At 42.3% G+C, this 17,426-nt stretch overlaps 1 protein-coding gene across 2 annotated transcripts in view; it reads right to left on the reverse strand.

The window, feature by feature from the left end:
• LOC149322343 (dynein axonemal intermediate chain 2-like) overlaps positions 1-14,621 on the reverse strand; it is a 28,307-nt gene extending 13,686 nt beyond the window's left edge. The window contains exons 1-6 of one of the 2 annotated variants that reach the window (XM_089540009.1): positions 14,576-14,621; positions 8,956-9,146; positions 7,861-8,022; positions 7,600-7,721; positions 5,646-5,788; positions 3,140-3,253 (exon numbers count right to left, since the gene is read on the reverse strand). In XM_089540009.1, coding sequence (XP_089396135.1) covers positions 3,140-3,253; positions 5,646-5,788; positions 7,600-7,721; positions 7,861-8,022; positions 8,956-9,138 — 724 coding nt within the window. In that variant the 5' untranslated portion in view covers positions 9,139-9,146; positions 14,576-14,621. Of the gene's footprint in view, positions 1-3,139; positions 3,254-5,645; positions 5,789-7,599; positions 7,722-7,860; positions 8,023-8,955; positions 9,147-13,824; positions 14,283-14,575 lie in introns of those variants that run through there. The other variant, XM_089540003.1, reaches the window with a different exon arrangement.
• Positions 14,622-17,426: the final 2,805 nt, after the last annotated feature.

Consider the following 17,426-nt stretch of genomic DNA (forward strand, 5'->3'; position numbering starts at 1 on the left):
CCTTACTTGTGCCAGTGACACAGGAAGGGTTCAGGTGATCCCTTCTCTAATGCATACTGAAAAAACATGTATGGTGAGGGGCATGACTCCTCTCATTCAGACCCATGCAGGAGTCATATATTTTGCCTTATGCATATAGAACAACATGTGAAGAGGATGTCATACTATCAATGACTATGCTATTCCAAACAGGAGCTATATGAGGGTACATCATTATGTGTGTTGGACCAATTCCTATGCTGACCAAACACGAAGATGACAGGAGTGTGCCCACTGTGCGCACTAGCAGCCGGGGCAGGTCAAGTCCATACATTCCTGTGGCACTCTCCATAAGGTGGTGGGGAGGTCATCAATATTTTGTTTTAAAACCCAGATCAAAGTGGATGCCTAACAAAATAACAGCATTATTGTAAAGAACAGTCTAGAATGACAACACAGCTGACTACCCCTGACTGCGCACAGTGTCACTTACAGTAGGAAAAAGAACATAGCAGTACATCTCCTTATTACAAGTGATACATATCTGAGCTTCTCTCGTTGAAGCGAATAAACCAATTGTTACCTTTTCTTCAGGAGCTCTTTCGTGTGCCATAATTCTATTTGCTTCATTATTTTTAGGGGGTAAGATGGGTATCCATCGATCAGATAAATACAAATAACTCTCTTGAGGCTACAATAAATGGATTAACTTACCCTAAATGATAATTGAAATTATTATTATTTGAATTTACTTGTTGTCTTTCTACAGGGGAAAAAATACCAGTCACGGTTTGCAGCAAAAATAGAAATTTGCTATGTGTTTCAGCCATGTGCAGTATCCCTTAGGCCCACATAAATACTGGTCCATTTTAAAAGATTTGTATTATGGAGGTCCTCATCTCTTAAAAAAAGAGGAAGAAGGGCTGGTTTTTGCAGACGCAGCATGGAACTGGTTTCACCATCTACAGCTCAGTTATAATTAAACAATTGGAAGTGACAGAATGCAATTCAATGGGCCATTACTGCATGCCTGGGGAGGCTTGTGAAGGACAAAGTGAAATCTACTCTCTCTTCCATCATCTAAGGAGTGCCTGATAACGTCCCTCTAACTTATACCCTGTCATATCTGACTGCTGCTGAAAATGGCAACCGAAACAATAAAAGGCAGTGTAATTACATCAAAGGGCACAGGAGAATAAAAAAGTAATAGGATCATAAATGGAGCTCGCAAATGGGGGGCTTTGTGGATCGCTTAGAACAAAGACACATTCTTGTTAATCAAATGGGGGGGGGGGAATAATGAGGCTAGGCAATTTTGAAGTAACACTTCACGGCAGCAGAGACACATCTTGCTGTTTCTATCTGAACAGCAAATGTGGGGGCAAATTCAAGCCTTGGAGATGTATATGGTTCTTCAAGGGTCCTACTCCAACCTCTGGAGTTCCTCAGGAAACTACATCCCCTTCTCCATTCCACCACTATTTGCTGCTTTCCATGCTTCTATATGAATTTTTTCGCCTTCTAAAAGGTCGGAAAGCCTCTCCGAATACTTCATTTGTTGTTGGCACCAAGTGCTTTAAATTAAGGACTTTACCACTTTTAAAAGTGAAATTTTAACAGGACAAAAGCTTTGACTAGTACTTATCACATGATGTCATGTCTGTCCTCCTCCTGTCTGCATTCCATTCATTACTGCAATGCATCTTTTCACTGATGGGAAAAACCCGTCAATGTGGTCTTAATCATGTTGACATTCTATTACTGTCTTTGTGCCATAGGTTCCTTCCACTGCAGTTCCACTTCTCAGGCAGTCATGTGGTGTGATTGGGCGTGATTCTGTTCATTGCTCCCGCTACCTCTTTCAGAGACTGCAGCTGCCAGTACTTTCCCAAATCCAGCTGCTTGTTCACATTCACCCAGTAGGTGGCTTTGGGAGGTAGCTGGCAGCTGTGGTTGCTCATTTCCACCCTTCCCCCTGGAAGGTGGCATTTGGCACTACAGAAAACAGATCACATAAACAAGGATTGCAAAGCACTATTGTGGGGGAAAGTGTGGTAAAAATTATGCCAAACAAGTATGCTTCCATTCTTAAATTAACACGATTGTGATGGGACAGCAGGCTAGTGTGATAAAGTCCTTAGTAAAACATGCCTCCAAGTACTTCCCAAAATTGCATCAATCCCTCAGCCTGAAAGAGCTTCCCCACTGTTGAAGAACAGGAATCCCAGCACAGAATTGTTTCTACAAAAATAATACTAGAAATTGCCACAAAAATATACTCGTTCACACTGTCTCCTTGGAAAGAATCTGCCTCAAAAGGCTGAGGTCCGAGAAAAGAAAATCAGCATATTGGTAAGCAATGCTATTTGCACAGAAAGGTAAGATTAAGTCCTATGGAGAGCACAGCCTGCCAAGGATATCTGTGGGACACGTAGGAACACAAGGGATGAACAAAGTGAGTCAGCCAGTTTTTTGTTTCCAGCAGTGGCAGCCACATCCTAAAAGAAAGGCATGGGAAAGAAATGTGTGTGCAGTTAGAGCTTTGCTTCCTGTTTTCTTTGGAACTGTTCTTCCTACTACAAAGACAAGCTGTTTATTCAAGTTGGCTGTGGAACTCCTGCGAAGAATCAGGAGGCAAAGTTTCATCTGCACACAATGGCCTACAAGCATGAGAGATCACAGTGAGTTGTTCTCCACACTTCTTCTTCAAAATTATTATTACTATTTTATTTATTTATATCCTGCCTTTCTCACAATATAGGGATTCAAGGCAGCTAACATGTTTAAAACAATACACATTAAAAACAATACAAAAGCATTAAAAGTATAGATATAAGATTTAAAAAACAATTAAACAATTTATGAAGTTAAAAATATTAAATATTGAAACAAGATATGTATCACTATCACACAATGAAGCTCCTTCTATCTCGAATGGGTGTAATTAAAAAAACCCTGTATTTTAAAAAGGCATGTTAGCTATTAGAAAGTGCATGCTATGGCCATGTAACCCATCGTTCTCTTTCAATTTTAGCACTCCCATAGTCAACACGGGTTCAACAATGACAGACTAGAGCCAATCAAGAGTAGAAATTGACAGACAGAATCAGTGCTCTCCATTCATTATCTTTGCTTTGCTTGTATTAGGTACTTCCCTTACCAATCTGTCCATTGTAGCATCCCCCAATCAAGATGTGTGAGTCCTTGGGGTTGTATTCTAAGCAGACAAGAGGTGATGTGGGTCGGATAACCATTTCTGGTTTGTTGGGGATTTCTAAGAAATTAAAAAATACATACGAATTGCTACAGAAGAAGAAGAAAACATGCCTGGTATAGAGCTTCCAACTGTAATATGAAAACTGGAAGATTAATCAGTTTTATTTAAGAAAGAAAGACCATCAACTCTGTCCTATTATCCATTTAAATAATGAAGAAAACAATATCATAACAGCATATTGTTCTATCTGCCATCAGCAATGATATCTGGAGATGTATAGCCTCTGGAAACTTTGAATCTATGTGGGATTTTTTTTGGCAGCTTTTCCAGAAAAAAACAACTACAGAAATTAGGGTAGAAATTGCAGAAATGCAACCCCTTGTTATTTTAAAACATAAAGGCATTATATATAACCTGGTTCATATTAACTTTGGGGATATAAAAATAGTTTATTCAGACAATAACTACAATTATATTATACATATTTTAAGTTGTTATTTTATTCTGGTTAACAACTGAATTACAACATGCTACACTCTAAGAAATCTAGCATCTCTTGGGTTTTGCCTGGTGCTCATAAACTGGCAAAAAGCTAAAACAGACAACCAAAGGGAGGAAATACAAAGTTATTGTGGATTCTGAACGTATGTTCCTCCATGGTGTCAGGAAAATAGAAAAAGCATTCATTTTCAGGAAAGAAAGAAAAAAACAGCTAAGAAAAAAGGTGTATGGAAAAGAACCCAAGTAGTTTTGTGAAGCATTTAGCCTTCTCTGTCAGAGAGCTCTGGTGCCACAACAAACTATTATTTCTGCAGTGCAGAAAGATGCAGCCTTGAGTATTCATCTTATTTCATGAAACTATATTTATTAGTCTCATTTTTGCATCATCATTATCTTTTGTTCCTTCATTTTATCATCCTCATGGAATTTATTTTAAAAACTGAATGTTTGCTTGAATTGAAACAATTTTTTCTGCCTTTCACGTGTCAGTAGGTCTTGATGTAGTGTGTTTTTCCAAGTAAGCTGGCTTCTTTCATGTGGTACAGACACAGAAGGATTTAAAGCAGGTAAGAAGCAGGGGGAAGTAATGGTGTGTCACACAAAGGGTATGCCAGCATGTTGCAGGAGGGATACACTCAACAGAATCCCAGACTGCATTCCTGGACCAAATAGATGATCTTTATTCTACAACATCTGAAAGTTACTTTCCAATATCTGGTCTTACATGTGCCAGAAATAATCTTGGAGAAATAAAAGCCAAGTGGCAATATATAAATTTCTTGCTGTAGATAGGTTATACTATGTTCTAAAATAAAATATTTCATATTTAATTTCCCCCCAGACATTTACCCTTCCAATCTCATTGGGAGAAAAACCTCAGAAGATTTCTTTCTGATTTTTTCCCCAGTTTTTTGGAAGGGAGGGCAGAGGCTTTTGCCTTTTTAATAGCCTCTGCTCCCAAAAATGTTGGAAGATGAGGGCAAACTCAGAAGTACAGGTACAGAGAACAAAACAGTGGGAGGTACAATTTGTATCACAGAGATTACCAGAAATTGTAACTTTTAAACTGTGATTACAGCCAGAAAAAAACACCTTTGGTGATACTTATCACATGACAATGCGTCTGACCTATAGCTGCTGTGTCCCCAAAGCACAGTTAGGGTGTCCCTTTTCAGTGATGGGGGAAACCTGTCAATGAACTCACAGTCATGATAGTCCCCAGGTTCAAAATGTCACTGCTGGGGCAGTTGTGATATTGGCAGTCACATGGTGTCAGTGTCTCCTTCTCTTCCTCTTTCCCATCCTACCCCTTGCTATTTCCAAGAAGGATGATTGCCTTCATTTAAGAGAACATGATGGAAGAAGTAGCCCCAGTTGTGTGATCAACAAGGCATGTAATAATGGCTATTCTGAAACTGCTAAGTTTCTATTTTTATTAACTGACATTGCAGTGAGAACAGGGCTTGTGTGGTAATGTCAATCTACCCCAGGAGCTACATTATATAACCTTTGAGAATGAATCCACAAAAGTTACTAACCTGCAAAAAAAAAAAAGGGGGGGGGGACTGTTGGTTAGAACATTAATAGGTCACATTTCTATGCCAGCTGCAAAGGAACAGACAGAATGGATATGCAGGCTACTGGCCTCTTAGCAGGTTTCTTTCTTTCTTTCTTTCTTTCTTTCTTTCTTTCTTTCTTTCTTCCTTTCTTAAAAAAAGGCTTCTGCCAGGAAATTGGTCACAGAAGAAGAGGCTAACAGGTAAGATGGCAAATAGAATCAGGGAAAATTAGGATCAGGGAAACTTCTTGCTTCCACACATCATGCAAAATGGACATAATAGCAAAACAGAATGATTGAGATGAGTCAGGTGATGGAGCAGTAGGCACCATAGCTCAGGCTAGGAAAATTCAAACAAAAGCTGAAATGCTTGCCCTTTTCTCCTCTTACCAAGATCCCAAATGTGTGAGTCATAGCTCATGTCTTTTGAACTCCGCTGGAATTCCAGGCAAGAATAAGCTACCGCCAGCTTTCGGCTTCTGTCAGGGTGCCAGGAGAGATGGGTGGCTGTTCTTTTGATCACGTTTGGGTCCCTTTCAGATAAATCAAAAGAAAGTAGCATTCACTGGCTAATGTGCTGTAGCCTGTGCCATAATTTTTGTATGCATCTGTTATAATAATGAGTATCATGAAGAAGGCCTAGAGGAATCCTTTACTGGGGCACAAGTGGAAAAACTGTATGAACATTTTCGATTTTCCATCTCAAACTAATTATTTCAAAAGTCATAACTATTACTTGATCAGTAATTGCATTCTGTCTTACTTCATCAAACACACCAAGACCAGAGTCTGGAAAAGTGACCTGTTTGGACTGTAATCCTCATAGTCCTCTAGTCAGCATAGCCAGAAGCCATGTTGGCTGGGAGTTTTTAGGAGTTATAGTCCAATAAATTGGTCCATCTGGCTCACTGTTCATTATGCTTTCATCTTTCAGCAATGTCCTTTTCTGCGTTTTACAGTACAAACAGACCAGTCTTCTCTTCACACAAAATAAATACAATAAATAAATTTGTATAAGAAAAGGCAATACTCAAAATCACCAAAGCTTTCAGTGTCTCAGCATACTCAAACAGAAAACCTAATGGGAGACTGTAATTAGAATTCAATTTGATTTCTGGAGAAAAAAAATCTGTTCCATCTCCTGTGAGTTGAACTGGTATAGTAATGGCTGGGAAGACTAAGGACCCTGTCCCTCCATCTGCTACCTTTGCCTTTCCCTTCCCCCTGAATGTTTTCCATCTATTTAGTGGTAAAATGAGACTCAGCTCTGAGTAATTAAAATAGGAGAAATGTTAGGGGAAAAACTGATTATGATAACCACATCCAATCCTGTATGTCAAGGGATATTGTAGCACTTTTGACACTTTAGGGCAAAACACACGGGCAGAAAGAAGCAGCTTCCAGCTGCTTTGGAGACATGCCGATTACACGATGCATGCCTCCAAAGCATCCTGAAGCGGCATCTGTTCGTGGTCCTTCAGACTGGAGCAAAAAGAGGCCAGGACAATCCAGCTCCTGGAAGTGCCAGTTGGCCCCTCTGAACACAGCCCAACTTCGGAGTGGGCTATGTGGTCAGCAGAGTTTGGACGTGCTTCTGGACAGAGCGCACTCAGGCAGTTCTTTCATGCCAGTCTGCTCCAGTCCTAAGTCTCAAATGTGCTATAAGATTCATTTGCATAATGATTTTCCAGACTGACACAGCTATGTCTCTGAATTCCACACTCAGTCCTAGAGGATTATATTCATATGGATCATTTTCAAGGACTTTCAATTAACAGCTTTATAGAAAAGAAAATGCAAGCCAAAATAGAAAAGGCAGTCTTTGGAGCAAAACACACCAGCAAAATAGGCTGGCTTGGAGGCAGTGTGGGAACATGGGGTTTTGATGACACATGCCCTGATGCTGCCCCCAAGCTGGTGTCATGCCACCCACCTGACCAGATGGTGAGCAGCATTGCAGTGCTCTGGCGGTGGCAAAAAGGGTGACCTTTTGCCGGCTCAAAAAAGGGGGGCATTTTGCCACATCTTTTTGAGCTAGTAAATAGCAGGATTGGGGCCGTGGCATGTAGTTGCCATGGTCCCAATCTGACATTGAAAGGGACGGCATGAAGCCGCCCCTTCAGGGCCATATGTTTCGGACCTCTGTTTTCAAAGCCATGTAGATTATTTTGGACTAGTTATGCTCATGATATCTTTTTGAACAGCTGCTGTAGCTATGTTTACTTCTGATGCACTATATCAACCACTAACAGTAAAATCCATTATAGCCAAACCAAAGATTATCTCAGACTGGATTACAAAGCAATCCTAAAAACACAGAGGCTACTAGCTACTAAAGAATTACCTGAAAACACTGATTGTTTTAGCTGATGGAGGCTCATCGGTAACTCCTGCCATCTCTTCCTCCTCGAAGTACTCCTCATAGATGTTGATAGCATTATTCTGTTTGATGCAGTGATCCATCAACTACAAAATCACCCATGTAATCAATCAATAGATGGCTAGAGAACAAACTCTGGAGTGTTATGGGGAAAAAAGGAAACAACTGGCAGCCAAACTTTGACATAGGCTGCTGCACAAATAGGGTGGATCCAAGGGAACTTACACTGCCAAGCTGCGTAATGACATTGATATAATTCTCATCCTTCTCAACTTTCTTCCGGAAACGAATGGTCTGCTCCATTTCCAGTGGGTTGACATCTTTAGGCCAGCCACCTTCCAAATGGTTAATGCCACGAGTTTCCATTTCAAACCTTTCTGTGTTCACCTAATGTAAAGAAAAATCATTAATCTGCTTCCAGTTTTTTAAAATATTATTTATTAAAATATTTCTAACTCATCCATAAATCAATGTAAAATAAAGCAAAATAACACTTGTAATCTGATAGCTCAGAACCCAGACCATAATCTCATGAGGTCCCAAGTGCTTGGGTGAATACATAGGTTGCAACATGGCATTAAAATAAGGGCAGTCTTGGTGCTAGTCAGACTTCCAAGGGGAGGGCATACCCCGGACAGGGATGGGGAGGGCTACAGAAAAGAAAAACTTATCCTCTATGTCCAGGTTGTGAACTACTCACAACTGTATGACACAGAGGAATGCTCTTTCCTGGACAGGTCTTAATGATTGGGCAGGATATGTAGTCCCAGTTTTGGGGGAATGGCAGGATGACGACGATAATAATAGTAGTAATATTAATACCAGTAATATAGAGAGAGTCACACTCTCAACATAATAGGATTCAGACAGAAGTTGTTATCTCTTATGAAGAAATCTGAAATTCTCCAGAATCCAAAACTGTCTACATGGGTGGCTGTGACATCCTTGCTTTCTAAACCAAACTTTGTTTCATGCACAAAATAATTAAAAATATTGTGTATAAAATTACCTCCAAGCTATGTGTATAACATGTATATGAAACAAATGGTTTTCATGTTTAGACTTAAGTCCTGTCTCCAAGATATCACATTATGCATATGCCCATATTCCAAAATCTGAAAAAATCCAAAATCCAAAACACTTCTGTTCCCAAGCATTTCAGATAAGGAATACTCAAATTCAAGTGACATAACACCAGTGTTGTCCCTTCTTCAGTCTGTGTACTTAAACTAGAAATAACAATGGCTGTTGTAATAACCCCACCCTAAGCAGAAAAGTAATGCAAGGCAGAAAGTCATGTTTCAAAATCAAGCACTCTACCTCATGCTCTGACATGTCACTGGCACACTGCACTCCAGTGTCAATGGGATCCCTTTCAATAAAATTCATAGCTAGAACTGGATCTGGTTGAATGTCCACATTGACTTCAGCCATCCGGTCGGAAAAGTTGCATTGTCTTCCAAACTCGCTGCGCTTCTTCACATAAACATAGACTATCTCCATGGTGCTCACTTCAAATAGAAAAGAAAAAACTGATATAGCACTTCTGGCATAACTTTGAATTGTTATCATTTTTAACAGTGGATGAATTACACAAGCCACAAAATGTCACTTAGTGAAACAGGAAGACAGGTAGCCAGCTTGGGAGGAGGGCAAGTCTGATTTAAGCACATTGCAAGGAGTGGAGCAGTCAGCGATAATTAACTGATGAGTAGATAATGAAGGGAGATCAATATACCTGTGAAGTGATTGCACTGCATTGATCTTTCTTTCTTTCTTTCTTAAACCCATGAAACAGTCACTACATCACATAAACATCGTTATCCAACACAGCATTTCTATTATGTGGATTTTGTATTTTCCTATTGTTTATCCAAACTACAGTCTTTTGTTACTGGAAAAAAACTGCTTCTTACACTCAGATTGGGACTCAAACTACTTTGGAAAATTCTATGGGGAGTGTGGTTACATAAATGTTACAGGCACTAATTGAACAGTAACTATGATATCAGTGATGAAGAGTGATGCAAGATTCCCATCCTTGCTTCATGTTCTGGAAAAGTCTTTGTAGAAAACACAGCACTGTTGGGTAATTATGGACTATGGTAGCAGCTGCGCAAGCCTTTCTTGAGCTTGACAGATTCCATCATGAAGGAAAAGTGGCAGAACAGCAGTAGCCAAAGCGACTGAAACCCTCTAATATTCTTGAAAATCATGGGTTGTCATAAGTTAAGAGGCATGTATGTATGCATGCATTTATTTAAGTATTTGTTTATTGCCTCAAAGCCCATCAAGGCTTCCAAGGCAATGTCTGCAACCCCCCTCCCCCCCCCCAAAAAAAGGACAGGTAGATTACCTTCAGACTAAAAAATAGTCTAAAGTAACTTTTTCAAAATAATAAATTGTATTTAAAAATATACAATTAAAACAATCAGAAAGGCCACCCTGATTTTTAAAGACCAAAGGCTGCAGAGGCTCAAATGGGATGGAGCCAGCCTGACCTCCCTTGCGACAAAGAAAGCGCTGTGTTATGTACTCACCTGTATAGCCTCTATAGCTGATGGGTCATGCAATTGGGACTCCTCTGAGGAACCCAAATTTGAGGCAGGCTCATATGGGAGGAAACAGTCTTTCACTTATCCTGAACTCAAGCTGTTTAAAGCTTTATAGGTCAAAACTAGCACCTTGAAGTGAATTTGGAAGTAGACTGGAAGCTAGTGCAGTCACATTACAAGTCTGGTCTCCCTAGCAAGGGATGCAGCAAATGAAGCTGGGCAAAGACACTCTTGGCCACAGCAACTACCTGGCCTTCTAAGAATAATGGCAGGTCAAAGAGAACCCTCAAACTGCACACCACTTGTGCATTTACACTGTAGAACTAATGTACAGTAGTTTAGAAGCACTTTAACTGCTATAGCACCATCCTATAGAATATTGAAATTTGCAATTTTGTGAGGCACCAGCACTCTTTGGCAGAAAAAGCTAAAGACCTTGTAAAACTACAAATGCTAGGATTCCATAGGATAGAGCTACAGTACTTACAAAGTGATATCAAATGGCATTATTTCTACAGTGCAGATACACCCCTGGTGTTTAAGAGAAAATGCAAAACTATCCAGAACAGATTGTAATCCAAACTATTTGTCACCTTTTCTACTGTCCAACAAAACTTCCTCAGTGTATCAACTTCCTCAGTTGATTCACAAACATTCCAGTTCCTAAAGGAGTAGCCAGGTTGCCTGCTGTAGCAAAACCATTAAAAATTTCTGTGGCACTTTAAAGGCTAATAAATTAATTATAGCAAGTGTTTTCCTGAATTCTAGACAACTTCATTGGATGCATGAAGAGTTGTCCAGAATTTCATGTATATACAGAATATGTATGGTGAGTGGGTCTCTGAAGAAACTTGCAAAGAAAACCCTGATAGTTTGCTTCAGGATTGCCATGAGTCAAAAATGACTTTGAGGCATACAACAACACTATGGTCAGTGGGACAGGATCAGATCACAGACAATGAACTCAGATGGAAGTTAAATGCAAAAAGCATAGACACTTCACACTTAATATTATTAACACTGGCCATTCCAGCATCCAGAGCAACACATTTTTACAAATGAGTTCCTGTGAAAAGGGATGGTTTGGTAGGATTGGCGTCTAACACAGGCACTACACAAGGATAAATTATATGAGGCCAGCCAAAGACTAGAAACCCCAGCTGATCAAAAACAAACAGTGATATGAGGGGGCTGAAGGAAAAAGACGAGTAAACTGTGGGTTGAAATATGGGAAATGGAGGGCAGAAGAACTGGGAACTGGTGGTAAATGAAGCAGAGAACCACAGAAAAGATTTGGGGAGCCACAAAAGGGAGCTTCTGCACCTCAAAGAAGTCAGAACCACCCCAATTACGTTTTGAGTTATTGCTGCAGCCTTGAAGCCTGAGTATCTGAAGTGTGTAGTGACAGCCTAGACTCAGCATAAAATAGGATGGGGTGGCAAGCTGCAAATACTGATTCGAAGGAAAAAGCCAGTTTGGTGGCCGCAGGCTTGTAGCACTTATTTGTTTTTGTCCTAACTTAAAAGTAAGAGAGATACAGCTTTAACTATGTATAGCTATAACGTGTGGAACTAAAAATATCCCTTCCCCCAAATTAAAAACCAAATGAACAGACAAAGGAAAAAGAACATTCTGTCCAGTAGACCCTCCACATTTGCTGGGGTTAGGGGCCTAGGACCCATGTGAAAATGAGGGGGGGGGGGCAAATAAACACCTATGTTTTTTAACTTGAGAGAACATCTCTGGGAATCTCTAGGTCCTCCATCGCAGCTCTAAGGCCAACATCTGGCAGAGAGAGAGAGAGAGAGAAAACATATGGAGCATATGGAAACTAAAAAGACAGAGTGCCCTGAGCATGTACAGAGTTGCCATCCTGTCTCTCCTCACAGAGGCCACAATTAGCCCTCAGCCACACACCCACATCTGGGGCCAGGGACAGTAGACCCTCCACATTCGCTGGGGTTAGAGGCCGAGGACCCATGTGAAAATGGGGGGGGGGGGCAAATAAACTCCTATGTTTTTTAACTTGAGAGAACATCTCTGGGAATCTCTAGGTCCTCCATCCCAGCTCTATGGCCAACATCTGGCAGGTGTTGACCATAGAGTTGCACTGGAGGACCTACAAACGGCTAGAAAGGTGTTTTCTCTAGGAAACTTTAGGTCCTCCAGTGAGACTCTATGGTCAGCTTCTGGCAGAATTGCGCTGGAGGACCTAGAGAGGACATATCAATCAAATTCATGAATAATCAAATCTGCAAAAGTCAAAGCTGCAAATGTAGAGGGCCAATGGTAGTTGAAATAAGACCCAAGTCACAGAGAAGGTAAATCCCCAGCTAGGGAACCAGTGGCTCTCCAAATACTATTGGACTCCAGTTTCCATCATCCTCTGCCAGTCTGGTCAATAGTGAGGAAGACGTAGTCATTCATCAACAAGTGAAGAATGAAAAGCTCCACAGCTCACATTTAAGCAGAAGGGAGAATGCATGTGGGTTACAAAAGGAAAAATAGTTGGAGGGAGCATGGGGGGTGTGATCAGGAGTGAAAATATTTATAACACATCACTTATCTATAATCAAACTGACTGTCACAGTGGTTCAGGTTAAGTGTCCAAGTAGCCCAGTAGCCTGTTTTCAAAGAGAGACCTGCCAGATAGATGAGTCTGGGAAACCCACAGGAACAGGTCTTGTAGCACCTTTGAGACTAACTGAAAGAAAGAAGTTGGCAGCATGAGCTTTTGTGGACTTCAGTCTACTTCCTCAGAGGCATATTTGGTGGAGTGGAACGCCAGGCACACAAAGTCATTGGCGTGTGAGAATGTCAATTTGAATTCAAAATCCTGTGTGTATGGAAATGAAGCTCCTTTGTCCAACAACTACCATTGGCCATAATTAAAACTGGACTTGCCCCTTCATTTCCCTACACACAGGATTTTGAATATGAATTGACATTCCCACACACAAATTACTTGTATAGGTCTGTCCGTGGCTATCCACTCCACTAAATGCATCTGAGGAAGCAGACTGAAGTCTACAAAATCTCTTGATGCCAACTTCTTTCTTTTAGTGAGTCTCAAAGGTGCCACAAGATCCTTTTGCATACTGATTTTACAGACTAACATGGCTAGGTCCTTGCAATGTATCACAAGAACTGGATGAATGCAAAAGTCCTGCTCTGTTATTACTGCCAGTACTAGGTATTCAGAAATAGACTGCTTCAGTCTATGGAAGTTCAGTTAGGTTGTTCTGGCAAACAGTGACAGGGTTCAAATCCCAGCTCGGCCGTGGAAACCCACTGGGGTGACTTTGGGCAAGTCACACTCTCTCATCCTCAGAGGAAGGCAAAGGCAAACCCCCTTTGAACAAATCTTGCCAAGAAAATACTGAGAGGTTTGCCTTAAGGCTGCCATAAGTCAGAAATGACTTGAAGGCACACAATGCTCTACACAGATAATAAACTGCAACAAGAGTAGACAATGTAATTCATCAAATGCCTAAAAATGTACATGACAAATTAAAGCACTTATATTGTCCAAGAGGAGTGAAGAGAATAAAAGTGGAGAAAAGAAATTCAGAGAAAATGGAGGTGAAAGAGAGATCAATGGAGTGGAGGAGGCAGAATTTGAGCCAAGGCTTACCTAGGCAGGACAGACAGCGTAAAAGAGCGCTTTGAGTGCTGGACTATGACTCTGGAGAGCAGAGTTCGAATCCTAGTTTGGCCAAGGAAACCCAATGGGCGACCTTGGGGAAGTCACACTCTCTCAGCCTCAGAGGATGGCCATGGCAAACCCCCGCTGAACAAACCTTGCCAAGATTAGGGTAGCTGTAAGTCAGAAAAGTCTTGATGGCATACAACAACCATGACCCCTAGACAGAGTTTTGGATCCTCATCACTTCAGCATCAGAGAGAGAGAGAGAGATCAGCCTTGGAACATACGGAAACTCAATAAGGCCGAGTGCCCCTGAGCATGTGCAGAGTTGCCATCCCGTCTCTGCTCAGAGAGGCCCCAATTAGCCCCCAGCCACACCCCCACATCTGGGGTAGAGGACAGCCAGGCTGTGACCCCTGGGCACCACTCTGGCCAGGGACTGAACTCCAGATGGAATGGAGGGAGGGAGGGAGGGAGGGAGGGAGGAAGGGAGGAAGGAAGGAAGGAAGGAAGGAACGAAGACAGAAAGTAGGAAAGAATGAAGAAAAGGAGGGAAGGAAGAAAGCCAGAAGGAAGGAAGGAAGGAAGGAAGGAAGGAAGGAAGGAAGGAAGGGGGAGGCTGGCGAGGGAGAGGGGGAGCCCCTCAGTCAGTCTGGGGGGGGTGGAGGAGGAGAGAGGAGGGGGCAGGTGCTGGCTTCTTCAAAGCTCCTCAGTCCCTCTTTGTCCCCCCCTTCCCTACCTCAGCGGGGGAGCTGCCTGCCGCGGAATGGCGTAGCGTCTCCTCGTCTCCTAGCAACCGCCGCGAGGCTGGCTCTCCTTCAGGCGGAGGAGCGAGGAGCCATCTCAGGAACAGCGCGGGGAGAGAGGGAGGAGCCATGATGGAGGGGGCAGAAGGGCTGTGTTTCTGCGTGTGCTCCAGTCCCCTGTCAACTTATGGCCACCCCATGAATTTCATAGGGTTTTCCCAGGCAAGAAACACCCAGAGGGGTTTTTGCCAGCTCCGTCCTGCCTCTGAAATAGAACCAACAGCACCAGGCATCCTCTTCCGGTCTCCCATCCAAGGACCGTCCAAGGCTGACCCTGCTTAGCTTCCAAGAACTGACAGGGTCTGGGGCCTTTGAGGTTTGCTGTTGTTAGCTGCCCTCCAGTCGACCCCTTGGAGGAGGCATCGCCAAGACCCTCCTGTCCTCCATTTCTCTGCTCAGGTCCTCCAAATTAAGGCCCCTGACGACCCTAAGGGCCAAAACCCACTGCAGAAATAACCCAGTTTGGGACCACTTTAATTTTCCTGGCTCAGTGCTAGGGGACGTTGGGGACTGTCGTTTTGTGAGACATTCACCCTTCTCTCTGTCAAAGAGAACTCTGGTGCCACAATAAACTACAATTCCCAGGTTTCCTTAGCACTGAGCCAGGGCAGTTAAACCAATCCCAAACTGGGTTATTTCTGCAGTGTGTTTTGCACCGGAGTCTATGAAGAGCACAATTGCAGCAGGAATGAAGTGCCTTCCTTTGGTCTAACTGTGGCTAGCCATCTGGAGTGAGGCCTTTATCTATTTTTGCTGCCTTCTGCTTTTCCTAGCATTAGAAAGCAGACAGAGAGAACAACCATTCCTTTGAGATGTGGCGCTGGAGAGGAGTGCCCAGGATCCCATGGATGGACAGCCAAAAGGACAAACAAGGCAATCCTAAAGCAGATCAAGCCAGAAACCTCCCTGGAAGCCAGGATGACCAACTGAGGCTGTCGTACTTTGGCCACATCATGAGAAGGTATGGCTCATTAGAAAAGACAATAATGCTGTGGAAGGCAGAGCAAAGTACAGTAGAGAGGGAATCCACAAGCTAGATAACGTCCAGATGTCGCTGTGTTGGCCATATAGCAAATCCAATAACATCAGGAACCCATCAAACAGTGATACCTTTATTGGCCAACCAAAATGTACGGCATTCCATGTTGCAGCTTTAGAAGTCCTACTGGCTTCTTCATCAGGCGAGGTGTTATAAACCAAACAGGAGAAAACAAAATGGAAGAGGTTAGTTACTGGCCTGCATTTTGCTGTTTTTGTCCTTAGTTCAGACAGCTGACACCTCCTCCTTCTGTGGAAACTGGGAGGTGCTCAAAGGCCAGGGAATTTAACATCTGCTTGCCAAACAAAGGGAAGAATCTGTGGAGTTTATCACACAGGAGAAATCCTGTGCAAAAACGGGATTTAAAGGCTGGGGAAAAACCACAAAAAACAGATTGATTTTCACACACTTTGTTCTTAACTGGTGTCAACCTGAACAGAAAGTAGACAAAAGCCACTCCTTTTTACTTTCGGGATTTCCAGGGAATCCTGAGGATTGTAGTTTATTGTGGCACCAGAGCTCTCCTGATAGAGAAGGCTAAAAGTCTCTAGTTTCCGTCTACTTTCCGTTTGGGTTAACACCACTTTAACAATGACATTGTGTGATAATCAACCCATTTTTGCAGTCCCTCCGCTCGTGATTTAAACCCCCATTTCCGCATGGATTTCCCCCGTGTGATAAACTCCTTTTTTGTGTTGCAAATGGATGGTAAATTTCCTGGGCTTTGAGAATCTCCCAGATGCCACATGGTCTGAAGGAGGGGGTGCCAACCTGCATAAATAACCCCCCCCATGCCATCTGAACTGAGAACAACAACAACAACAAAATGCAGGCCTATAACTAACATCTTCATTTTATTTCCTCCTCTATGTTTTTAAGACCTTGCCTGATGAAGAAGCCAGTGGAGCTTCGAAAGCTTGCGACATATATATTGTATGCTTTGAGTGTCCCAATAAAGGTATCTTTGGTTTGGTTTCTGATGTTCATTGGATTTGCAATCTAGATGGATAGACTCACTGAGGTCACAAGAGTGGATTTGGAGGACCTGAGCAAAGCAATGGAGGACAGGGTGGCTTGGAGAGGCCTCATCCAGGAGTCAGGTTTGACTAGGGGGCAGTTAACAATCAATAAGACCTTCAGAAACTAAACACCTTGGCTGTACTAGCAATTGAAAGAGGCAAAAACCAGTTAGTGACTTTGGGATTTTTTAATGTATAATACCCTTTAAGCCTCCTGTGATTAACATGTGTAATGCTTCATGCTCCAGCTGCAAGCTAAGACCCACAAGCCCATGAAAATGCAAATGAATTGCTGCAATGCCACCACAGATGTCACCCTGTGATGTGCGTTTAATGGGAGGACGGCTTTTGCCACAAGATGGCCCTCCTCTCCACTAGCGAGGTGGATCTCAGAAACTGCTCTCAAGTGACTACCCTAACATTATTTCTCAGCTGCTACAATTACTCAACAGCACAGTGAAATAAAGGAATGTTGAGCCCAATTTTCATTCATATAAATCCTTCTACCACACGCTGGGTAGAAGGAGGCCAATCTGAATGTATTTTTCCAATATGGTGGGCACAGTCTTTGTGTGTTGGGAGGGGAGGCTATTTTTTTCTTCTATGTGGGGAATCCTGCTCAGGGCAGTCCAATCCAGGAAAAGCTGAATCATATGATCCTAATTGTGTTATTAGTCCATCAAAGAGACACAGGCAATGGATATTAACCTAGGGACTCCTCCTCCA

This window comes from Sceloporus occidentalis, unplaced genomic scaffold (genome assembly GCF_023333645.1).
Source record: "Sceloporus occidentalis isolate IW3139 unplaced genomic scaffold, rSceOcc1.0.p SCAF_1, whole genome shotgun sequence".
NCBI classification, from domain to species: domain Eukaryota; kingdom Metazoa; phylum Chordata; class Lepidosauria; order Squamata; family Phrynosomatidae; genus Sceloporus; species Sceloporus occidentalis.